Here is a 25,776-nt window from a genome sequence, read left to right on the forward strand (position 1 = left end):
TTTGCCATCACAAAAATGTCGAGAAACTGGTTCATCAATATTATTAGAGTTACATTAAGGTGGAACAGCTGCACCAGGGCCCCGACCACTTAGAGTCCTCGACTAAAGGAAATTTTTATGCGTTATTTGCAATTGTATTTATTATGATTGGGGGCAAATGCGATTATACTGCTTGAAGCCCTAAATCCGCCTCTGAATATTACCGTTAACAATACAGCTTCTGTGTTCAAGAAATCTCTCGCAAACTGGCTACCAAGATCACAAATCAACAACAGACGAAACAATCTTAAGTCCCACCAATCAGATTACAACTCGTCAAGGTCCTAGTATCCTGGATAAATGATCTTAAGACTTAAAAAATCAGATTACAATTAGTAATGGTCGTAGTATCCTGGATAAATGATCTTGATGCTTAACAATAAATTTATAATTAGTCATGGTCCTGATATTCCGGATAAACGATCTTAAGGTTTAGCAACCAGATTACAATTAATAATGATCCTGGTATTCTAGATAAATGATCTTAAGGCTTAACAATCAGATTATGATTAGTAATGGTCCTGGTATCCTGGATAAATGATCTTAAGGTGTAACAATCAGATTACAATTAGTAATGATCCTGGTATTATGAATAAATGATCTTAAGGCGTAACAATCGGATTGCATTTAGTCATGTGTCTCGGTATCCTGGATGCGAAGAAGATTTTTCTGGAATTAAGTAATTGTTTGTTTGTTTTTTAATTTCGCGCATAGCTACGCGAGGGCTATCTGCGCTAGCCATCCCAATTTAGCAGTGTAAGACTAGAGGGAAGCAGCTAGTCATCACCACTCACCGCCAACTCTTGGACTACACTTTTACCATCGAATAGTGGGATTGACCGTCACATTTTAACGCCCCCACGACTGAAAGGGCGAGCATGTTTGGTGCAACGGGGATTCGAACCCACGACCCTCAGATTACGAGTCGAACTCCTTAACTCACCTGGCCATGCTGGGCCTAGAATTAAGTAAAATGAGAAAACGTTTAATCCGAAGGACGAATAAAAAAATTCACTTGTGTAAAATTTCCTCGAGAAAAAAAAAAGTACTTTCACTTTTTGTAATGGTATCCTCATAGAGAAGAAGAAGATATAATTTTCTTGCTATGCCAAAACAAATATTTGGCATGGGGAACCAAACACTTTCTCCATTGTTACCCCCTGCTAGTACAGCGGTAAGTCCACGGATTTACAACGCTAAAATCAAGGGTTCGATTGCCCTCGGTGGGCTCAGCAGATAGCCCGATGTGGTTTTGCTATAAGAAAACACACACACACACACACTCCTCCATTATTTTATTCCAATTTCCTCGTGAAGAAGAGGAAATTCCTGTCAACTCTGAGGACTGAATAAAATCTAGATAAAATTATCCTATGTAAAAAAAAAAAACTATGACTCATTAGCAGAGGCTCTTCTACTAACGTCAAGTGCAACGAAAGAGATAACATCATTTTAAAGGAAGCTTGAAGTGACATTTTTTTTTCGACTATCTGAACATTGAAAAATTCGGTTTCATAAAATGTTGGAAGTTGTTTACCTTTTGATGGCCGATAACCCATAATTTTATTTTCTCCTTTTATCTGCTCCCAAGTAGAATAGGTTTAATCATAAAGTCTTTGTTTTTCATGGTGGAGTGTTAATTTTAGAATTTATTTGAACATCTGACTTTTTTCTTCTTGTCTTTGTTTTGGTTTGTAGTTACAAAGTCAATCTAATTAAACGTCGTTTTGTTTTCGATGCTGTATTTCAATGTTGATGGACCTGTATTTATTAATAGTATTAGAATAAAAAGCGTGAGGAAATTTTGATCTAGAAACTTATGTATAACTATATTTATTACTTTTTCTGTCACCTCCTGGCCTTTGTCAATGACATTTTTGTCTTGAAGCCGTAAATGTATTCACCATAGTAAAGCTGGGAATGGTGTAATTTCCCGTACTTATATGTGAATTACGCATGTTCGGATATTTACTTACGGCTAGATGACAGCCAATTACAATGTAAGCTATAAATACGCAGTTGTTACGTGGTGTAATTCATTTTCCTACAATAAAGAGAGCAATCCCATAATATACTCGTTCTATACTTAGTTTTATTGTTGTCTCACTTCTCTAAGTAAGAACGTTTACACAAGCATTTACACAATTAGGTTTAACAAAATGAAACTCAACAAAGAATATGTTGATTTATTTATGTCTCAAAAAGTAAAAAACAAATCAATAATTTTGGCAGATTAATATGTATTTACGTATTTTGGATTCAGAAATATAGAACGAATGGTGTTCTTATTGTCCTATTTAGTTTCACATTCTTTTTTTCCTGAAATTGTTGAGTTCAAGACTTTACTGTATGGTTCTCTCATGTGTCAGTATCATTTGTAGCAACTATTTATGTGTCCATTATTATCCAATTTAGGTTTGTGTTTCTATTACTAACTTTTTCGGCCCGGAGTAGCCAGGTTCTTAAGACACTCGACTCGATCTGAGGGTCGCCGGTTCGAATCCCCGTCGCACCAAACATGCTCGTCCTTTCAGCCGTGGGGACGTCATAAAGTTACAGTCAATCCCACTATTCGTTGGTAAAAGAGTATTATCCCAAGAGTTGGCGGTGGGTGCTGATGACTAGCTGCCTTCCCTCTAGTCTTACACTGCTAAATTAAGGATGGTTAGCGCAGATAGCCCTCGTGTAGCTTTGCACGAAAGTCAAAACAAACCAAACCAATAACTTTTCCTATCTTTCTTTCTTCTTTCAGGGACAGAGTCGAGTAGAACTGGAAAGAGAGAAAAATGGAAAAGTCTGCGTTCGTCTGAGAGGTACGTTAATTTTAATAGGTTTCTGGTCTCAGTGTGACCTATAGTGGTACATATAAGTTGGAGTACAAAGATCACCGATTCAAGACACCGTCTTATCAAACAGTTTGTGTTTACAACTATAGATGCGTCATAAGTGTGACAGTACATCCTGCTGTTTGAGATGATAATGATTGCTTGCCCTTTTTCTGTGTACAACTAACAATGGATGAGTGTATATAAGGTATACTTCAGTTTGTTGTTGGAAAGGGGCCTAGCATAGCATGGTATTCGACTCGCAACCTGCAGGGCGCAGGCTCGAAACTCGGCACTGAACACGCTCGCCCTTATAGTTATGAAGACGTTATATAGGTCAGTGAATCCCATTATTTTTCGGTTAAATAGTAGCTTAAGAGTTGGCGTTGGGTTTTACTGGCTGATTGCCTTGTTTTTTGGTAGATATCTCAAAGTTAGGGACGGCTGTAGTTTTACCATGAACAAACAAATAGTGATGTTACAAAGTTTGCTTATGTTATAGGTAGATTACATCAAATACAGAATAGAGATAAGCAGAAACAAATGTACATTTCACAAATATTTCATTTTTTATCACCGTGGTTTTAACAGTGAAAGCATCTTCAGGTTTCTTTCATATTATATAACGGAAACCAGTTAAAAATGACGAATTATCTTGTCTAGCTTAACTGAGTTTTTTTTTACAGGTTTTTCATTTTGTGATTTTATTAACGTTATTTAATTGGTTTTAGAGTATTATATCCAAACATTTGTTCATACATATATAGTACATGCAATTCTGCAGGGTCCACGAAAGTATTCTGTTTCATGAGTAAATTAAAACAAAATTAAGAATAACAAATACTTTTAGTTCTTGCTTTGGTCATAAATATATCTTGTTGTGTTGGAGACTACAGACTGTATAATTATTCTCGTGATTCATGGTATGTGCACGTTTTATTAATATCATGCCAGTAAAAATTGCAACGTTAAGCTTCCTTTATGTGTTGTCCGTCACTCAGTCAGTAAATCCTAAAATGACAACACATAAGGGAAGCTTAACGTAAAATTTCAAAAACTAAGTGTGTTCGCTTACATTTTATGAAAGTTGTTTCCTCAACTGCTCAGCGCTAAAACCTAATTTCGATACTCATGGTAGGAACAGCACAGATAGCTCATTATGCAGCTTTTTGCTTAGCTAAGAAGCAGGTGTTTTATTAATCATTTATTAGGCCGAATACTGGAATTAACAACGAAGCTACTGATCAAAGACAACCAGTCAGTAGCAGCCATCATCGACGCTTACACTAAGTGACTGATTGTCACTATGATAACGTACTCACAGCTGAAGCTGTGTGTGTATGTATGTAGATGGGGTATTTTATTATTCGTACAGCTTCGAACCTGATTTTCCAGCTTCGAAATTCATTGTTTCACTACAATAATCTCACACCAGATTATTTAATGTATTTATATAACTAACACTTCAACACAGAGAGTGAAGTATTCTCTGGAAAGCAGGCACCAGTATGAATAGTTAGTAACACTACATCAGCCTTACCTGCATATCGTTTAGTGGGGCGAAAAAACCCTTGGTTACACATTGTTTCTTGTTTGTTTTTGTCTCCTCGAGAAGTTACGCTGTTAACTTTGACATGTATGTACACAAACCCGCAGAACGGTGGTACAAGAAACTGTGGCAGTTAGAAAACACTACAGGTGAAAATGCTGTTTCACTATTACATGACTTAATAAAGTTTAGTTTATTACATTTCATTTGGAATGACGTCCATTAGATGTGCTGTCTAATTTAATATCTTTCCTAAGGTTCCGATACGCACTCCTATCAATACGCCTAGTTGCTAAATTGCCCTCCAGAGTGTTTTATTGTTGATTGTTATTAAGCATAAAGCTGCACAATGGGTGATCTGTGCTCTGCCTACCACGTGTATCGAAACACGGTTTCTCGTCGTATATGTCCGCAAACATGCCACTGTGTTACTAAGGAGGCATGTGTTTTATTGTTTTTGTCTTAGTGCGAAGCTAAACAATTAGCTATTTGTGTTTTGTCCGCGCCGAAAAATCGAACCTCGAATATTAGCGTTGTAAATACATAAACTGTTCAGAACTCCTGGTGGACTTGGAATGTTTAAGTCTTTCCTCTTTATTCGAAATTTCGTTTATGGTAAAAAAAAAAAAAGTATGGGCTGATGGCAAATAAAAAAACTTCTTTCTGTTTAATTGAATTTTTTTGTTTTGATCTGAAGATAAATACATATCGAATTTCACAGTGCGCTTGCGTACTTATTTTTTCCTAGGAAAATATTGTTTATGTTTGTTGTTGGAGCAGAGCCACACTCGGCTTCCTGTTGTGTTCACCATGGGGAATCTAAGCCCGGATTTTGACGTTGTAAGTCTGTTTGTTTTGGTTTTTGAACTTCGTGCAAAATTACACGCGAGCTATCTACGCTAGCCGTCCCTAATTTAGCAGTGTAAGACTAAATGGAAGGCAGCTAGTCATCACCACACACCGCCAACTCTTGGGCTACTCTTTTACCAAAGAATAGTAGGATTGACCATAACGTCCCAGTGGCTGAAAGGGCGTTAAAAGTTACGGTCGATAACTTACTAGTCGAGTGTCCTAATCATCTGGCCATGCCGGATCCGTGTTTAATGTGACGGGGATTTGAAACCGCGACCCTCAGATAACTTACTAGTCTAGTGCCCTGACCACCTTGCTATTCCGGATCAGTGTTTGATGTGACGGGGATTCGAACAAGCGACCCTTAGATAGTCGAGTGCCCCAACCACCTGGCCATTACGGATCCGTGTTTGGTGTGACAGGGATTTGAGCCCGCGACCCTCAGATAAATTACTAGTCGAGTGTCATAATCACCTGGCCATGCCGGATCTGTTGTAAGTCCGTAAACATTCCGAGGGGCTGAAAATACTGAGAGTAAGAAATCTGCTAAATTTGTTATTAGATCAATTAATGTTCTTGATATTTCAAAGATAGGTTTTGTTTCGAACTCCAGGTGGTTAAGGCGCTAGACTCGTAGTCTGAGAAACAAACAAACATTCTTCGTGTAGTAATGACAGTTGACTTTGATATTAAATTTGAACTTTTATATAAAAAAAAAGGTTAACATTAGACTTATAAAAAGGTTCGATGCAATTGAAAAAGTACACAATATACAGTTAGCGATCTGGCATATCTCCGTCATTATAGCACTGGGTTCACAATCTATTGGTCGTTGGTTCGAATCTTCTCTCCGAACATGCTCGCTCTTTCAGCCGTGGGAGCGGCGTTATTGAAAGCTTAATTACACTCTTCGTTAGTGAAATAGCTGGCGATAGGTGATGTTGACTAGCTGCCTGCTATCTCCAGTTTAGTGTTTCTCAAATGGTGGGTCGCGAGCGAATCCCCAGGAAAACCAAAAGGTATTGTCTTTTTTTTTTTTTTTTGTCCTCGAGGTGTCTGACATCACCTTTGTTATGAACTGCGCCAAGAAACATCAATAATTTTTTCATCCTGTATTGCTAATTGGGGGTCGCGACGACCAAAGCTCATAGACGTGGTCGTCTGGCAAATTCGACTGGAAAAAAGACCACATTCTAGTTTATCACTTGTAAACGAAGGAAGATTAGCGCAGATAGTTGTCGAATAGCTTCGCGTGAAGTTCCAGAAACTACACAATTAACTATGAAATTTAAATAGTTGTGTTTAAGGATGAGGACATGTATTTGGTTCTGAGCTGAATTAGTCTTCTGTCGTATTGTATCTGAATTAGTCTTCTGTCGTATTGTATCTGAATTAGTCTTCTGTCGTATTGTATCTGTACGAGCTTTCGTCTCTTTTTGTTTACGCCGACCATTTCCAGCGTTTGAAAAACTGTGCACGTAGACAAACCTCAACATTCACTTTTGAAATGATGAGAGAACAGGTATAAATAACACTGATGCCAAATTTTATTTTACAAGCAGGACGTTCTACACTAAATAGTTAGGAATTAACCATTCTATCCTTGACATTTTAAAATGAGACGCAGCTTAAACAATAAAAATGTAGATCTACCGTGTGTTATTATAAAACGCCCTTAGCATGACTGAAAAACTCAACAATTACTTTACGCAGTATAAGTTAGCTAAAGCTAAAATATTTAGCTTTGACTGAAACCAATAACGGAACACTATTGGACTTTTAATAATCCATGAACTAATTTGAATTGATGAATTAGCTTAGAATTATTCTGTCAGTGGGGGCGGGGCCTGTTTAATAATATTTAGAACAATTTATGTCAGTTGTCAGTCTTTTAACTTGATCCTGAAATGTACAATGAATTTCTATTCAGTAATTTTTATATAAAGACTATAAAAGACGCGTTGTGACACCGCGCACATCTTAACACTGAGATATTAAATATTTTGATAAAGCACGTTTTTAAAATTAACTTTTTTTCACTCCTGAGGTTTAAAAACGATATTAAACCAAAACACAACGTGCATCTCTATTAACACCTTTTATTATTGTTTATCCTATGTGTTTTATCGAATATTAAATTACTGGATAGATATGAGACCAACCTGGATCACCTACGCTCGTAAAATGTTATTGGGGTTAGGAAAATATCGATGAAAGAAAATATACTCAAGTCTCCAGTGGCATGTCACCGGACTTGCAATGTTAAAAACTGTCATGGTGGGCAAAGCACAGATAGCCCATCATGTAGCTCTGTGCTTAACTACAACCAAGTAAAGATACCCAACTGAGGAATAAATGCATTATACATTGAATTTTGTCAATTTGAGGAGTAAATTATTCACTAAGCCAACTTTAAAGTTTTGATTTATGCATGTGCCTGTTATCGATAATTAGATCAATTTCTGCGGTTCTTATTTCTTTAAGTTATAATTATTATTTTTTTATCTTAACAATGAAACGTAATATCAATATACTCGTTAAGTTTAGGTTGTTTTCACGTAATCGGTTGCCTCATGAAGCCAATATTCCTCGCGGATAGCGCTTTGTGCTGTTTTTTTTTTTTTTTTTTTTGTCGTGTTTAGCTGACTTAAAGGACAACAAAAGGAATACAAAACAAATGAATAACGCGTGGCGAATTGTGATCTGTTTCACTACGTACGTTTGTCTTATCCAGATCAGAGATCTCTGTTTTAACTTAATTAATACAATAGTATGGTCTCCACTGACAGTTACCCGTATAATTAACTTAACAGTTTAGTGCAACCACATACTTCAACGTTTCAACTTATTGAGAAGCGTTATTTTGAACTATTTCTAACTTATGTTCTTTTAAAACACAACATTACTTACCTTAGCTAGTATATTTTACAAATAAAAATGATTTAAAACTTATGAATTTTGTTAACATTTTAAAATAATTTCGCGTTTTCCGAAATAATTAGAATCGTGTTCAATGAAGCTCATTCTATCACTAAGTATAATCCTGTATAGTAAAATTGGTTCTACCAGTAAATAAATCATGTGTAATAAAGCTGGTTCTACCAGTAAATATAATTACGTAGAGTGAAGCTGGTTCTACCAGTAAATATAATCGTGTACAGTGAAGCTGGTTCTATCAGTAACTATAATCATGTATAGTGAAGTTGGTTCTACCAGTAAGTATAAATCTTGTATAGTCAAGCCGGTTTTCTTCTCGCTTGTACTTGATAAAAGTCTATAATTTATTAGTTTTAACATTAAGTTCACCGACATGACACTGAAGAAAGCAAGTTCTTCCCGGTGGCTCGGCAGTAAGTTCTCTGAGGGCTTTATCCCTAAACATTTGGTTTTCTAGTTGCGGTGAGCATAGATAGCAGAAATATCCCATTTGTTTGACCAAGTGCATAGAAGGGGCTGTAATATTTGACCAACAATCATATGTTTTGAAGAAAAGACGTAGTTAATACAGTTAAATACAGACCACACAGTAACTTAATACCAGACTTTCACACATACTCGTAATTTCATATATACCTCTTCAGTTGTCGGCCGATTATCAAAACTGACATATACAAGCCGAATATAATAGAATAGAAATGAAGCAGCCTCTGTCTGCTTTCAATATACTTTAGGAGCTAAATCTACTAATCCTTATGATTTCTAACGTAAGGGGAAAAAGCATGCAGATTAGGGTTTTAGGATAACTTTAGCAGCTACTGGAATGGACAAATACAATTTCTAGCATTAGTTTTGTAAAACATGTTTTGTTCTGATCGTATCGTAATGGCGTAAACTGATTATGCCAAACTGAAACATAAAACAGGTTTATACCCCGTATCCGTTCTTGTTTTAGAAGCGGTCATAGTGAAATAATATTTATTTATCAGAATTTATCAGACATTGTTAATTAACTCAAATCAAATGACATTTGTATAAGAGTTAAATGTTCAGCATAGTAACGTATTACTATTACCAGTATAACAGTTTGTTTTATCGTTGTCATTTCAACACCGTGATACAAAAACTCCTCGTGAATCACTAGTAAACCACTAGGAAAGAATAACAGTGTGCCCAGTGGCATAGCGGTATGTCTGCGGAGGCACACCGCCAGAAACCGAGTTTCAATACCCATAATGGGCAGAGCACAGTTAGTCCATTGTGTAGCTTTGTGCTTCATTCCAAACTAATATAGAATAACAATGAATGTGTAACGCTGTTTTTGTTTATTTATTTCGTTTGTTATCTTTGTTCACATTTTACGAAGTGTGATATAAGACATGTACTGATGAAAGATAGATTTTGAAATTATCGCTCTAGTTATTCCTGAGATGGGTGTGAATCTTATCTTTGATTATTGTTTTTGACCATGTTTCATAGCTCTTGTATTGAACGTCTATAATCGATCGCTTGACTGACACAAAGCAGGGTTATATCGTAGTGCGCCTATCCAACGGGAAGAAACGTTTGACGTCATTTATAACGTCATAGGACTGCTGTACTTGGAGCCTTGACGTAATAATATCTGTTGATGACGTCGGTATTCTTAATGCTTTCTTGCACAAAACCAAAATCTCGTGCTTCGATGACTTTTAGAGTATTTCTATGACCGATCTTTAGGTCACGTTTTTCACATCCTGCCTGAAGTAAAATGAAAACATAAATGTAAGTTTTGTAGAAATGTAAGAAACATAGGCTAACAAACTTTAAAATTGCAGTTTCATCTAAAATCGTTCGGTATTCTAAAAGAACATGCATGTATATCACAGTAAATAGTGTAATATTTTGATTCTCGTGAGGGGCGAGACAATTTGAAACATCTGCCAATGGCTTATTGCTGTTTTACATTCAAGTAGAATGATGATTATTGTTTGTTTTGGAATTTTCACTTCTCTTATGTCAGTTTACATCAAATATAAATATATATTGTGTGTTAGTAGTACAAACGAATATTGGATTCAAAGCTGCGTTTTTTGTGGAAAATTTTCAACTTGTAAACATCAATAAAGTAGCTTATTCAGCACTAACCCTACCGTGGTGTTACAATACACGAGCCAGCGTACCGAAACATTCTAACTAAACTCGTTACACATCAGAAGAAATTTTGCAGTGACAAATAAAATTGGCTCTCAGTGGCACAGCGGTATGTTTGGTAACCGAGTTTCGATACCTAGGGTGGGTAGAGCACAAATAGTCCTTTGTGTAGCTTTGTGCTTAATAACAAACAAGAAATAAAATTTGTTTTACAGCTGCAAATCATGTTAAATTCGACACTAAAAATATAGTAAATCGTAATAAAATGTAAACATTTCTATAACTAAGGAAGAAAATATCAAAATTATTGATGTTTTAAAACTGAAAGATTGTATTACAAATCCATAACATACAAGTATACTGACAGTTTAACTCCTCTGGAATCCAAACATCCACCCTCGTGTTTGCAGTCCGTGTCGTCCCATGAAGGAGAGGATCGTGGTGGATGAGTGCTGTCAGGGCACTGGAACATTCGACTTTGGCCCTAAATTATTGTAGACAGGTAACCTTTGGTTGGCCTCTGAGGTAATTTGGCTGATCCTGTGTATCAACTGAGTACCACTCTTAGACGTTCTCAAAAGGTGTTGTGGACATTGTATCTGGTGCTCTCGTTTGGGTGTATAGGGCTCACGAAACCACGATGTAGCTACACTGTCCGTGTAGGATTTCATTGTGGGTGGGGCTGTTGGATACTGATTCTTTTTATTATGGATTATCTCAAAACTTTAATTGGATAACGACCACGATTAGAAGACTCTGGCCCATAGTCACCATCTTCTAACATCCCTGTACCTCGCTTCTTGATTATTCATTCTTTATCTGACAGATTTTTAGGGCAAATGTCTGTCTTTTTCACCCAAAAGGGAGTGTAGGGACTATTTAGCTCTCCTAAGTTAATCAAGAAGTTACGTCCTGGAAAAATATTGGCCGAAACTTCTATACTAGAATATAGCAAACTTCTCCTGAATTGTAAGACCATTGGGAATATTCCTATTGAAGTTACTCCCCATGCTACTTTGAATTCCATACGAGGAGCGATCGTTGAGAGGGATTTACTTAACATCTCCGATTCGGAGATTCTCATTGGTTTCTCTAGATAAAGAATTTCAGCTGCGTAATATACCATCATCCACTCATAAAGATGAAACAGTTGCAGCATAGATAATGTATCGTCTAGGTATTTGGGTAATATCTTGGGATTTGGAGCAGTTGTTGAGTGAGCGTTGTATTAAATGGCTGTAAAGATTGGTTACTGAATACTGGTGGTAGGAGTGTGCTTATAGTTAGGCTGTTTTATTGTTGATAGTATTTATTTTTTTGTTAACAGTATGTTGTTTTTATACAGAAGTAGGTCGAGAGTTTTATTATTGTGAAAATTGCCACTTTGTTATTGACATGTGAGGATGTTTTACCCACTAATGGTGATATTTCATCTATGAGATTGTTAACTATGGGTAGAAATCAGTGGCCCTCTCTGAATATAGAACATGTGGAGTGATTGACACGTAGCTATATATTCTTCATTATTAAAATCCGCGGTCCGATTCCTCGCGCTAGACATTGTATAGCTTAGCGCAAAGTCAAACAGAAACGCCTTTTCATTCCGAAATTCTTAGAATGCTGTAAAGTCCATAGATCTGTAGGTTGGTGTGTGTGTTTGTGTGTTTTTCTTAGAGCAAAGTTACATTGGGCTATCTGCTGAGTCCACCGAGGGGAATTGAACCCCTGCTGTAGGCTTGTGTTACTTCTTGAATATTCTTGTTTCAGCTTCGTTTTGAAGTATCTCGACAAGTTTAATACTTATCTTCTTTATGGTAATGATTGATTTGGGCTACAATTGTTTTATTGTTTTCAAGCACAGAGCTCCATAATGGGCTATCTATGCACTGGCATCGAAACCCTATTTTTAGCCTTATAAGCTCTCTGACTTATCGCTGAGCCACTAGAGCTTGAAGATGTATTCCTTTCAAAAACTATGAGAGTATCGTTATTGACTGGCTGGTAGAACTGTGATATTACGATCTTTATTTAAGTTTCTGTTAAGGTATAATTATTGTGAGGTTTACATTTCATGATTTTCCTAACTGCTGACTTTATATTATCCGAATTATTGGCCCGGCATGGCCAGGTGTTTAAGGCACTCGACTCTGAGTGTCGCAGGTTCGAAGCCCCGTCGCACCAAACAAGCTTTCCCTTTCAGCCGTGGGTGGCGTTATAATGTTATATATGTTATTCGTTGACAAAAGAGCGGCCAAGGAGTTGGCGGTGGGTGGTGATGACTAGCTGCCTTCCCTCTAGTCTCATACTGCAAAATTAGGGACGGCTAGCGCAGATAGCCCTCGTGTAGCTTTGCGCGAAATTCAAAAGAAACCAAACCAAACTAGTCATTGCCATCAGAAAGTCTCCATGGGTATCTTAAGTGTTTGGGAATTACGCTGTGTTGTTTACATTTGTGGAAGAGAGTGTACCAATTGTCTTGTAAGTTAATTATGTCACATCTTAGCAACAGTAGATATGGTTGTAGGTAATACACCTTCAGTCCACTTTGTAGAGATTATAAAACCAATCGTGGCAAGATATCAACTACGGCGTATTCAACCTATTCACTACTATATAAAACCTGGAATATACTCAGAAAATATTAATATTAAACATTGAATGATAATGCTGTGATTTAAAGGTTATGACCTAGTACAGATACATTGACCGCGCATTCGTTATATGGCTACACAGATTCTAGAATTAATGATGTAATTGAATTAACATTATACAGCAATACAATTCACAGTGGAAATAACAGAAGACAAAATCTCTTTCCTTGGCGTGTTGGTTACAAAGAGATATATCTTCACCTGTAATCAAACCTGGTGATAAACGGATAAAGAGTTCACCTATAAATCAAACCCTCTGATACGGATAAACACTTCACCTATAAGTCAAACCCACTGATACGGATAAACACTACACCTATAAATCAGAATCACTAATATGGATAAACACTTCACCTGTAAAAAAAACAACCAGTGATATACGGATAAACAGTCCACCTGTAAAACAAACCCAGTGATATACGGACAGACAGTTCACTTATAAATCAAACCCACTGATATACGGATAAACAGTTCACCTATAAATCAAACGCACTGATTCGATAAACACTTCACCCGTAAATCAAACCCAGTGATACGGATAAACATTCCACCTGTAAATCAAACACCCTTGGTACGGACAAATTGTATATCAAACACTATAACAGTGTAAATGAGATTGTAATACACTACCTAGTTAACAAGACTGGTAACACTACAACAGTGTAAATGAGATTGTAATAAACTACCCAGTTAACAAGACTGGTAACACTACAACAGTGTCAATGAGATTGTAATAAACTACCTAGTTAACAAGACTGGTAACACTACAACAGTGTAAATGAGAATGTAATAAACTACCCAGTTAACAAGACTGGTAACACTACAACAGTGTAAATGAGATTGTAATAAACTACCTAGTTAACAAGACTGGTAACACTACAACAGTGTAAATGAGATTGTAATAAACTACCTAGTTAACAAGACTGGTAACACTACAACAGTGTAAATGAGAATGTAATAAACTACCCAGTTAACAAGACTGGTAACACTACAACAGTGTAAATGAGATTGTAATAAACTACCTAGTTAACAAGACTGGTAACACTACAACAGTGTAAATGAGAATGTAATAAACTACCCAGTTAACAAGACTGGTAACACTACAACAGTGTAAATGAGAATGTAATAAACTACCCAGTTAACAAGACTGGTAACACTACAACAGTGTAAATGAGATTGTAATAAACTACCTAGTTAACAAGACTGGTAACACTACAACAGTGTAAATGAGAATGTAATAAACTACCCAGTTAACAAGACTGGTAACACTACAACAGTGTAAATGAGATTGTAATAAACTACCTAGTTAACAAGACCGGTAACACAGTATATTTCAAGAAGAAGAAAAACACATCACTATGATCCTCATGGACGATGGATACTCACGTCACTGTAATCCTTATGAACATTGGATACTCACATTACTGTAATCCTCATGGATGTTGGATACTCACGTCACTGTGACCTTTATGGACGATGGATACTCACATCGCTATGACCCTCATGGACGTTACATACTGACATCGCTGTGATCCTTATGGACGTTGGATACTCACATCACTATGACCCTCATGGACGATGGATACTCACATCGCTGTGATCCTTATGGACGATGGATACTCACATCATTGTGATTCTCATGGACGATGGATACTCACATCACTATGACCCTCATGGACGTTGGATATTTACATCACTGTGACCCTCATGGACGATGGATATTCACATCACTATGACCCTCATGGACGATGGATATTCACATCACTATGACCCTCATGGACGATGGATATTCACATCACTATGACACTTATAGACAATGTGTAAACAGCATTAAAAAGCTATAGTTAATGTACATGAAACCATCCAACAGCCAACTGGAAATCAAACCATTTACAATGACCACTGGAAAGACCAACATAAGCTATATGTGAGAAGATAACAGCCACGGGATACCGATATATCTAAAATTACTCATCATGCCAGAGAGGAAGGCCACATCTCAAATAGTAATAATGCTAAAATAAATGGATATAACCACAGAACGGAATAATTAACTAATGTCTAGTAATCAGTAATAAGTAATGATTAGTTTTAATGTTCGTATATAGGCTAGTAACCATTGAGTGATCATGTGTAGGCTAACAGCCATAACAATAGCTGTTGGAGTTGTTAGCAAATGCTCTTGGTTCTGTTAAACCAATGTGTTCATATTGTTAATGACTATTCGTATTGTAACGAGAGTTTTTGGTACTGTTAACAGGTGCTGTTAATATTTGCTTGTATTGCTACCAATCAATGGTGTTGGTGCTGGGCACGCTTGCTTATCTTCTAATAAAGAATATCGTTGTAATTATTAGCACTTGTGTTTGGTAGCGCTAACAATAGTTGTTGACACTCTTTATACGCACATATTTTCTCGTGCTCTTAACTTGTGTATGTTAATGCTCCTGGATCTTTCAACTCGGGCCGTTGGAATTATTACCAAATGTTATCGTTTTTAACAAATGATTTTATTATTATTAACATATATTTTGGGTTCTGTTAACTCTTACTTTTGTTTTTGTTCTGCCATATTCTCTTGAATTACACCAAACTTCTAATGTTCTGGGTTACCAACATGTCTTTGGTGATACTAACAGTTATTGCTATGCAATTAACAATTTCATTATTTTAGGTTCTTGTTAACGTCTTTTTTTAAAGTGCTTCTTGCTTTTTGTTGCTTTATGTTATAACAAAGTAATATATTGAACTCTAAACATTTTCAGATCTCCAAACACAAAATTCAAGAAAACAAGTTCCAGAAGAAGACATTACTTTGTTGGAAGGTAAGTTTCTCTTCAGTGAAATCCGTAAAATTAAGTAACATCCAAAACCTACCACGTAGCCAGGTGGTTAAGGCACTTGACTCGTAATCTGAGGTCGCAGGTTTGAATCCCCCTCACACCAAACATGCTCGCCCTTTCAGCCGCAGGGAAGTTATAAAGTTTCGGTCAAACCCACTATTCGTTGGTAAAAAAGTAGCCCAAGAGTTGGTGGTACATGGTGATGACTAGCGGCCTTTCTTCTTGTCTTACGCTGCTAAATTAGGAACTGTTAACGCAGATAACCCTCGTGTAGCTTTGCGCGAAATTCAAAACAAACAAATTTATAACACCTGGATATATAGTGGGTTTCTGGATCCGTATTCACTTGCTCTTAAGGACACTACGCTTCACGTTACAATCTAGGATGAGACACCTGGTTATAGTTTTTTTATGATGGTAAAAATTAAACCTTTTGAATTTTGTTTATCTATTAGTAATATATCAACGAAGCAAACTAAGTGGCATACATTATTTCATAGTCATGAAATAGTTTATAAAAACTGGTTCTAAAATATTAACACAATATTTACAAAAGTAAAGCCTTGTAGATATCTGAATGGTAAGGGCTGGCCTTGGGTGTTTTATTTTTAAAGATTAGTGGATATAACAACCAAAATGGAGCAACAGATCTCTGGTTATAATTAAATTATGTGTGTAGATATAAGATTCAAAGAGACTTTCAACCGGAAATAAACGTCGTGGAGAGCTGTTTTAACAAGTGAATTATGATTTAATTTATGAAAAAATGTTCTATTGCTTTAGAGAACTTAATAAACATAGGTTAGGCTCATTTGTGATTATACTCTGGTGGTCATTTTATACGCAAAAAGGACTTGTGAGATTCATCACAGAAATCATCTTGTGAAATTAAATTGTTTTGATTTTTTACTGATTACATCCTTATAAATATAACAACATAAAACCGTCTTGTGAGGTTAATATGTGTTTTTTTACTGATGATATCTTTATAAATATAACATAAAATCGTCTTACCAGATTAATTTGTTGTGCTTTTTTCTGATGGCGTCTTTATAAATATAACATAAAACCGTCTTGTGAGGTTATTTTTTTTTCCTGATAACATCCTTATAAATATAACACAAAACTGTCTTGTGAGGTTAATTTGTTTTTCTACTGATGGCGTCTTTGTAAATGTAACATAAAATCGTCTTGTGAGGTTAATTTGTGTGTTTCCTTTGTGTAAATCTTATTAACAGATATACTGACATAATCTTTAGAAAAACGAGGTTGATATAATAAAATTCTCCAGCTTTGGAAAGTACTTTTATGACCAGCATATTTAACAAATAGATAGAAACTAACTAATTTGGGGAAGTTTTGCTCAGAGTTCTAAACTATCCCACAACATTTCAAAAGGTACACAGGGACAGCATTATTAATAATGATAATACAGTCGTTGAATTGTTTGAATTTTGCGCAAAGCTACACGAGGTCTATCTCCGCTAGCCGTCCCTAATTTAGCAGTGTAAGACTAGAGGGAAGGGAGCTAGTCATCACCACCCACCGCCAACTCTTGGACTACTCTTTTACCAACGAATAGGGGGATTGGCCATCACATTATAACGCACCCACGGCTGAATGGGCGAGCATATTTGGTGGGATTGAGGTTCGAACCCGCGACCCTCAGATTACGACTCAAGTGCCTTAACCCACCTGGCCATCCTGGGCTGTTGAAATCAATGTGCAACGTTGTGTCATATAATGGGCTTTTTATTAAATAAGGGTTCACTGCATTTTTTAAACTATTATGTGTTATCCCCGTTATAACTGTTTAAGTAATCTTAAAACAACGAGTGGCAATGCAATAACCTTTATCGTAGTCTAACTTTGGAATCAAATAAATCTTGATACATAACTGATAGAAACATAAATCTGTAGGTTTAATTTTTACTCTGAATTGTCAATTTAATAAGCAATATTATTTTAGAGTCGATTTGTTCTCGTGTTTGTTTGTTTTTCAAATTTTAATATTTTTATGATTTCCAAAAATGTAATTTATCTTACTTTACTCTCTTTATGGTTACAAAAACAAAACGAAACAGGGCCCGGCATGACCAGGTACTTAAGGCTCTCGACTCGTAATCTGAGTGTCGCGGATTCAAATCCCGTCACACCAAACATGCTCGCCCTTTCTGTTGTGGGAGCGTTATAATGTGATGATCAATCCCACTATTCCTTTGTAAAGAAGTAGCCCAAGAGTTGGCGATGGGTGGTAATGACTAGCTGCTTTCCATCTAGTCTTACACTGCTAAATGAGGGATGGCTAGCGCAGATAACCCTCGTGTAGATTTGCTCGAAATTCAAAATAAACCAAACAAACAGTAAAAGAATCAAATGAAGTTCGCAAAACGCATTACATAAAAATAACATATTTTTCTATTATATTTATTTTGAAGTATTAGATAAACTAACGCTAAAAACAAACAAAAACCAACAACTACTAAAGACTTACGTTTATAAAGTTTGTATGAGGACAATCGATACGTTTTCAGAATACAAGCGAGCAGACTTTCTAATCAAAAGTTCTGTTTTTACTGAGTTTATCTTATTTCGGCTTATTTTATCCTGAAGTGTTACCTTCTGTGCTTATTGAACTGAGTATATGAAGATGTGGAGATGACTTCCTTAGATAAGATCAGGGTTCTAGTTTGTCTACCGTCACTTTTCTTGTTCACCCACCAGGGTTTCATCAAACAAATTAGGCGAACTCGACAGCGAATTGATTTTGTGCGACTGTAACAGAATGAAAATCATTGGACTGAGAAAAGGAATACCTTGGGAAGCTGTACAAGTGAAGTGTTTAAAAAATCTATAACATACGGATGGAATCAGGGCAGATTCCTCATACATGAGAACATTTTGTTCATTCTTTTTTATACAATAAGACTATATCCATCTTCAATACTTTTATGGTGAATATTCAATAGAAAGTTATTGCTGATGTCAGCAGAATTTGTACCATAGAACTGTTGTGGTTCATAGTTACAAAAAGTTACAAACGTTATGAACGGTGATGATATAAATAACGTTATATCTATACAAAAATATATTTTTATAACGCATAATTAATGTTATAGTTAATAATAAACTGTTACACATAGATCACGAAACAACTGAGAAGGGTATATATGTAAATATGAGAAATAAAATAACTGTTTATACCTTAATTTTCAACTTTACACTTTCGCAAGCAAAGTTATATCAGTATATTTTGTAGGCTTCGTTTAATGAAATTAAAAATAGAGATTGAAAGTAGAAAGATGCTACCGTGTTATTTATACACGTATGTGTTGGTGTGCGCAAATATATATTACGAATGGATTCTGCTTTAGTAATTGCATTTTAATTTAATTTATTAATTTTATACTATTTTGTGACGCCCTCTGAACTTAAAAATATGTGTATACATGTAATCTTACAAAAAGTCTACATGTTTAGCATACGTTTTAAAATGCAATAAGTGTTACAGCATGAAATGTAAGCCTAATATATGTGTGAATTGATATCATGCGATATATGATAGTGATTTAAATCGCATTATTTATTATTTACTTGCATGATAAGAGTAATAAAATTTTATCTCGTATCTCGTAACCTCGTGCATCACATATCTCTGTTGGCACGATCTTTTTCCAAATTCTGGAGTTCGTTAGGCTTACTGCATTACATTGTACAAAGTCTTGGTTGAAATAATGTTTAGATTATCAAACAAGGCTTAATATAAAGAACATCTTAGCTAGTAGAACATGACATTTAACCGTAATATGAGTTTTATTTTTTTAATTTTTATAGGATAGCATATTCAGTGAAATTTTTCTCTTGTCTACCTTTCCATACCACAACTTCTCAGGCTGTTGGATTATAATACAAATTACGGTTGAAACAATAGTTATATAATAACTTTTTTGTAAGTCATTTATGAGACATCGTCTTATCACTAGCGAATATAAATTGTGAGCCACAATATTATTTTACGTTTATGTTACGTAATCCAACGTACTGTTATTCACGTGCTTTATATTTGAAATTTACTTGGAAAAGACCGTTTTAAGTATCTTAGGCAGACGAGAAAAACCTTTATGAAACTCGCTACAGAAAGAAATATTTAGGTTATCGGCTGTGAGTTTATCATTTTCCACTGTGAAATGTATGTGTTTATGCAAGTTGTTTATATGTTTAAGAAATTCTTCTTGTTCGTTTTAACAAGTATCACAAACCCTACAAAATCTACCTAAGACTAATGTTTTAACATCTAAACAACATAAGCCTCACTGAAAGAATTCGTCTATATTATAACAAGGTTGGGAAGAAAACATTTTATTGCAAAAAATACCCAACTGAAACTGAAGAATGTAGTTTTAAGTCTAACCTTTATAAAAACTTGCAAAAAAGAAAAGTTGACACCAACTATCCTAAAAATAAAACTATATCTTCAGCTGAACATAAAACTCAAAAGTATTCTACAAGAAAAAAAATTTTTTTTAAACAAACTATAAAGGGAAAAAACCGTCAGATAACTAATGTTTCTACGCAGAAATGACGTTAATATACGTAGGAATCTCGTACGTGTAACTAACTACCCCTGAAGATTACAACGTACTTTTAACACTAATACAGAAAAAAACATCTATTTTAAAGGCTTCGCTATCAAATGAAATTTAGACACAATAAAAAAAAACAACACACAAACAGAACCAGACACTGTAAAGAAAAATATAATCAACATCGCGAGCTTTTAGCGTGATTTTTGTGTGTGTGTTTTTTAATTTCGCGCAAAGCTACACGAGGGCTATCTGCGCTAGCCGTCCCTAATTTAGCAGTGTAAGACTAGAGAGAAGGTAGCTAGTCATCACCACTCACCGCCAACTCTTGGACTACTCTTTTACCAACGAATAGTGGGATTGACTGTCACATTATAAAACCCCCACGGCTTAAAGGGCGAGCATGTTTGGTGCGACGGGGATTCGAACCCGTGACCCTCGGATTACGAGTTGAACGCCTTAACCCACCTAGCCATGCCGGGCCTGAGCTTTCAGCTCAGTGAATCTCAAACCGCAGCCCTAAATGAAGGTATTAATCACACAGTGACTCCTCAGTGTTTGATTTAAAAATTAGCCAGCAGGAAAGTAATAACAAACTCAAATCGCAATTCCAGTCAACAACAACTAATCCCAAATCAGAGATCACAAGAAGAATCCACGTCTAATTCGTCTTAGGACAATAAAAAAAAACACCGGAAATATTCAAAGTCCCAAAAACAAGAACAAATTAATAAATGGATAATTTCCTTGCAAAATCAAAAACATGTCCAGTAGATTAATTTAGTGGGAAAAATTCCAAAATACAAAACAAAAGGCCCCCCAGTGGTACAGCGGTATGTATGCGGACTTACCCGGGTTTTAATACCCGTGTTGTACAGAGCACAGATAACCCTTTGTGTAGCTTATGAAACAACATTTGACATCAGCAGGTAGAAAAGGCCTAAAACTTATTAGGAACAACGAAAACATTGTTATCTAATTTGCTGATAAAAGGAACTCTATCGTGATTTTGTTCCCCGCTGGTACAGCTGTAAGTCTACGGATTTACAACGCTAAAACCAGGGGTTCGATTCCCTTCGGTGGACTCAACAGATAGGCCAATGTGGCTTTGCTTAAAGAAATCACAAACACTATCGTGATTTTACCAACCAAACAGTATGATTCTTTAATCGTAAATATATTGAATGGTACCTATAAGATTATTTAGTCAAATACTGACATTAATTCAACATTCAACAAAAATTACTCAAAATATTATTTAAAAACGATTACTTTTGAACGATATAATTATTTTGCATACAAACCAACGAAGAATATTTAAATTCTACAGTCTACTAAAAGTCCATAAACCTTACCCCAAATTGTCTTCTAATAACTCTTTAAACTACAACTTTGATAATCACTTTAACTGAATTTTTGAGACTTATGTTTACAAATTAATTACCCAAGTAAAAAACACTCCCCACCTTCTACAATACTAACACAGTTGAGACAGTAACGTCATTATGTTCAGCTCTGATGTTTGTTTGTTTTTTAATTTTGCGCAAAGCTACACGAGGGCTATATTCAGTAGCCGTTCATAATTTAGTAGTATAAGACTAGAGAGAAGGCAGCTAGTCATCACTACCCACCGCCAACTCTTGGGCTACTCTTTTACCAACGAATAGTGGGATTGACCGTCACATTATAACACCTCCATGGCTGTAAGGGCGATCACGTCTGGTGCGACGGGGGATTCAAATCCATGATCCTCGGATTACAAGTCGAGTGCCTTAACCACCTGGCCATGCCAGGCCTAACTCTGATGTCATAAACCTGTTTTCTTAAACCACTTGTCATGAAGCAATACAATTTACTGCGGAAATTTCTTCACAAGGGTTCAGAAAGAGAATGAACATAAAACGGGAACACCTGATCGAACTGTTACAATGAGCCACATTCATTTGAATTCAATACTAAGATTCGTATTTACTTCAGCACACGGGCTTGCCTTCGATTCACAGTGGAAAAGGAAAACAAGTATACGATAAATGTTTTAAACATCACATGAATGTTCCCAGGTTTCACCACTAAAATTCACAGGATAAACATATACAGTAGAAAATAATATAAACTGGGGGAGTGTAATGTAATCATGGCCTTCCCCTTTAGTTATTTTTTAGACTTTTCATCAGGAAATAATAAAGTTTAAATATGATAAACATAAATTGAAATTATGTGCAAATATCAATGTTAAGACTTGCCCACTGGATACGTCACTGTATGTAATCCACCAGGAGTTTGACGTCCTAAAAAAAGTTTCCTAAATTTAGCATATGCTATACGCACCACAGAAACCATCGATGAAGTTGTACACTTAACTCACTGTTTTACTAATGTTAACCAGTTCCATATTAAAATCGTTTCAGAAACTATTAATAAATTAAAAAAGCAGAGACAAGAATCACTTAAGAGACACACAAACTAAAAAAAAAAAAAACTCCAGAAAACAAGCATAATTACTTGTTATATCTCATCCACAGAAAATATTAGCTTACTTCTATCAGAAACTTGAAAAAAGACTACGTGAACGTAACAACTGGATTCATTTTCACTTCTGGAATGAAAATTAAACACATGTTAAAAAAAAGTATATGATGAATTTATCACCAGGAAACAATTTTTAAAAAATACAATATAACAGTTGTCCAGCCTTTTACATAGGTGAATCAGGAAATAACTTGAAGATTAGGGCAAACGAACACCAAAAAAACTCTTTCCTAATTCATGAGCATATAAGTAAAAACAAACAGTTTTTCTGAACAGAACGTCACAATACTAAAATACAACACTAAAAGAACAATTAGAGAAGTGTTATTAATAAAATCAATCTTGCGATTAAAATATATTCAGGCACATCACTTTACAGCTTTGATCGTTAATTCTCCAGAGATTCATAATATTCTGTATGTAAATATTTCACAAAAGACATTCCATATTCTTTTATGTTTATTCAATTTTTGTATATTTTTTTCTGTTCTTTTTGTAGGACGATGTGTAAACTCGATGGTTCATGAGTGTCTTAAAAAGCCAAACTGATATTGACATTCTTGTGTGACATAAGTTGAAATAAGTTATTATGCGAGGGAAACTGAAATTATGTTTGTTAATTATGTGATGCTATTGTAACTGTACTTGGGGTAACTGTAACTTGGGGTAAAACTAGTTAAATTATTACAGAGGTGATTGCCGCCTCAACACAGGTGGTGTGGTATAAAGCAGTGACATAGATAAAGGAAGATATATATATATAAAGTTCTGTAGGTGGGAGTAAGAATTGCTTTGACCATGTCATTATATATCTCCTGAATAGACCATGAGGAAATGGATTTGTCCTTTGCAGGGCTCTAATGATATTATTGGAGTGTCAGCTCTTGGACTTAAATATTGTTTTGTTGTCAAGACTGTAAAATATGTTAAGGTTACTTATTACGAATACATTCTTTTTTATTAATAGACTATTGAATTACGAATTAAACGTTTACGCACCATTATAAGTAAAGATGTCCTCTAGTTTATCCTAACAACGTTTTATTATACAGATTTAATATTCTAATAGAATAAGAACAACTCGTAGAACCATATTTATATTGCTTTGTTTCTTTTGAATTTAAGAATGGGCTGACCGTAGCCTAATGGCTAGTGTGCCGGGCTTCGTATCGGAAAAGTTCATTATTTAAGCTGCTGAACACGATCCGTATTTTCATCCGTGGGTGCATTATAAGAGTAACAGTCAATCACGTTATTCGGTTCGAAGCGAGGCATATCCCTTGTGATGGCGAGTGCTACCTTAATTCCCTCTAGTGGTTAGTTCAATGTTATAGATTTGCTGTGCCTGAACTATTGTGGTCTCTGAACTGGACTAAAGGTGTCAACCAAGGTGAAAGTACCGATTCAAATATATTTTACAATATGTAGTGAACACAAACGATACAGTGCTTTTAAGTTTTTCTGTGTTGGATAAAGAGTGCTAGAGTATTACATTTGGCCCGGCATGTCCAGGTGGTTAACGCATTCGACTTGTAATCAGAGGGTCGCGAGTTCGAATTCCCATCGCACCAAACATGCTCGCCCTTTCAGCCGTGGGGACATTATAATATGACGGTCAATCCGACTATTTGTTAGTAAAAGAGTAGCCCAAGAGTTGGCGGTAGGTGATGATGACTAGCTTCCTTCCCTCTCGTCTTACACTGCAAAATTAGGGACGGCGAGCGCAGATAGCCCTCGTGTAGCTTTGTGCGAAATCAAACCAAACCAAAGTATTTCATTTAGAATATTGGCACTTCTTTAATAATGAATTATTCTTGTTCTGTTGAAGTACCATGTAGATATGATGTGCACTATACAACATTTTTCATTGACGGAAGTTCGTAGATTATATCGGTTTCTTTGAAAGCTTGTAATTTTTGGCATGCTTAGTTAATTCTTTTGAGAAGGAAAACGTACCTTACACCCATGATAACATTACTTAAACATTGTTTCTTTTGGACCCGGCGTGGCTAGGTGGTTAGGGCGCTCGACTGATAAGCTGAGAGTCGTGGGTTTGAATTCCTGTCTCACCACACGTGATAGCCCTTTCATTATAATGTGACGGTTATTCCCACTGTTCGTTGGTAAAAGAGTATTCCAAGAATTGGCGGTTGGTGGTGATGGCTAGCTGCCTTCTTTCTAGCCTTAAACTGCTAAAACAGGGACGACTAGCGCAGACAGCCCTCGTGTAGCTTTGCGCGATATACAAAAAAACCAAAACAAACAAACAACAACATCAAACAGATTGTTTTGTCAGAATACGCCCAAACGTAACAGAGTAATCTCTCGTGTTGGAACGCTGTTTTTACAAATGAAAGACATATGCTAACATTTAAAAATTACCTTGTCAGAGTTGTAGTTATAAGATTTGGACAAAAGTGTGTTTCTCTTATAGCAAAGCCACATTGGGCTGTCTGCTGTGTCCTCCGAAGGGAATCGTACCCCTGGTTTTAACATTGTAAGTACAAAGACTTACCACTGTTCCAGAGGGTAATGATTTGGACAACAGATGGTTCGGCTTATATAACATTTCTAGTTATAAGAATGTATTGCAAAAAAAACAGGACAAAAAGTATTGTATTCCTATACGATCTTTGTGTAGATTCTGTTGTTGGCTCACACGTTTTTTTTACAAATCATGTAAGTTGTAATAGTTGTGTTGGTACCACTGTGTTAGGTACTAATAGTGATTTTAGTCAACATGCAGCAATTATCGATTCACCTTGTTCGGCTATAAATTAAGCTTTAAAGTTATGCCGATGTAAAGGTAATTATGTTTGAACAAAGTTTGTGTTA

General features: G+C 35.8%; 1 protein-coding gene across 7 annotated transcripts in view; it reads left to right on the plus strand.

Moving 5' to 3' along the window:
- The window catches only part of LOC143236967 (high affinity 3',5'-cyclic-AMP phosphodiesterase 7A-like), a 107,007-nt gene that overhangs the window by 51,876 nt on the left and 29,355 nt on the right, over positions 1-25,776 (plus strand). For 5 of the 7 annotated variants that reach the window (XR_013019824.1, XR_013019823.1, XM_076475709.1 and 2 more), the window contains exons 2-3: positions 2,792-2,852; positions 15,752-15,811. Coding sequence is in view for 5 of the 7 variants with exons in the window: in XM_076475709.1 (XP_076331824.1) it covers positions 2,792-2,852; positions 15,752-15,811 (121 nt within the window). In the remaining 2 variants the exon portion in view is untranslated. The remainder of the gene's footprint in view (positions 1-2,791; positions 2,853-15,751; positions 15,812-25,776) is intronic. The other 2 variants (XM_076475706.1, XM_076475707.1) reach the window with 2 other exon arrangements.

Source organism: Tachypleus tridentatus, chromosome 13 (assembly GCF_004210375.1).
Source record: "Tachypleus tridentatus isolate NWPU-2018 chromosome 13, ASM421037v1, whole genome shotgun sequence".
In the NCBI taxonomy this organism is placed as follows: Eukaryota; Metazoa; Arthropoda; class Merostomata; order Xiphosura; family Limulidae; genus Tachypleus; species Tachypleus tridentatus.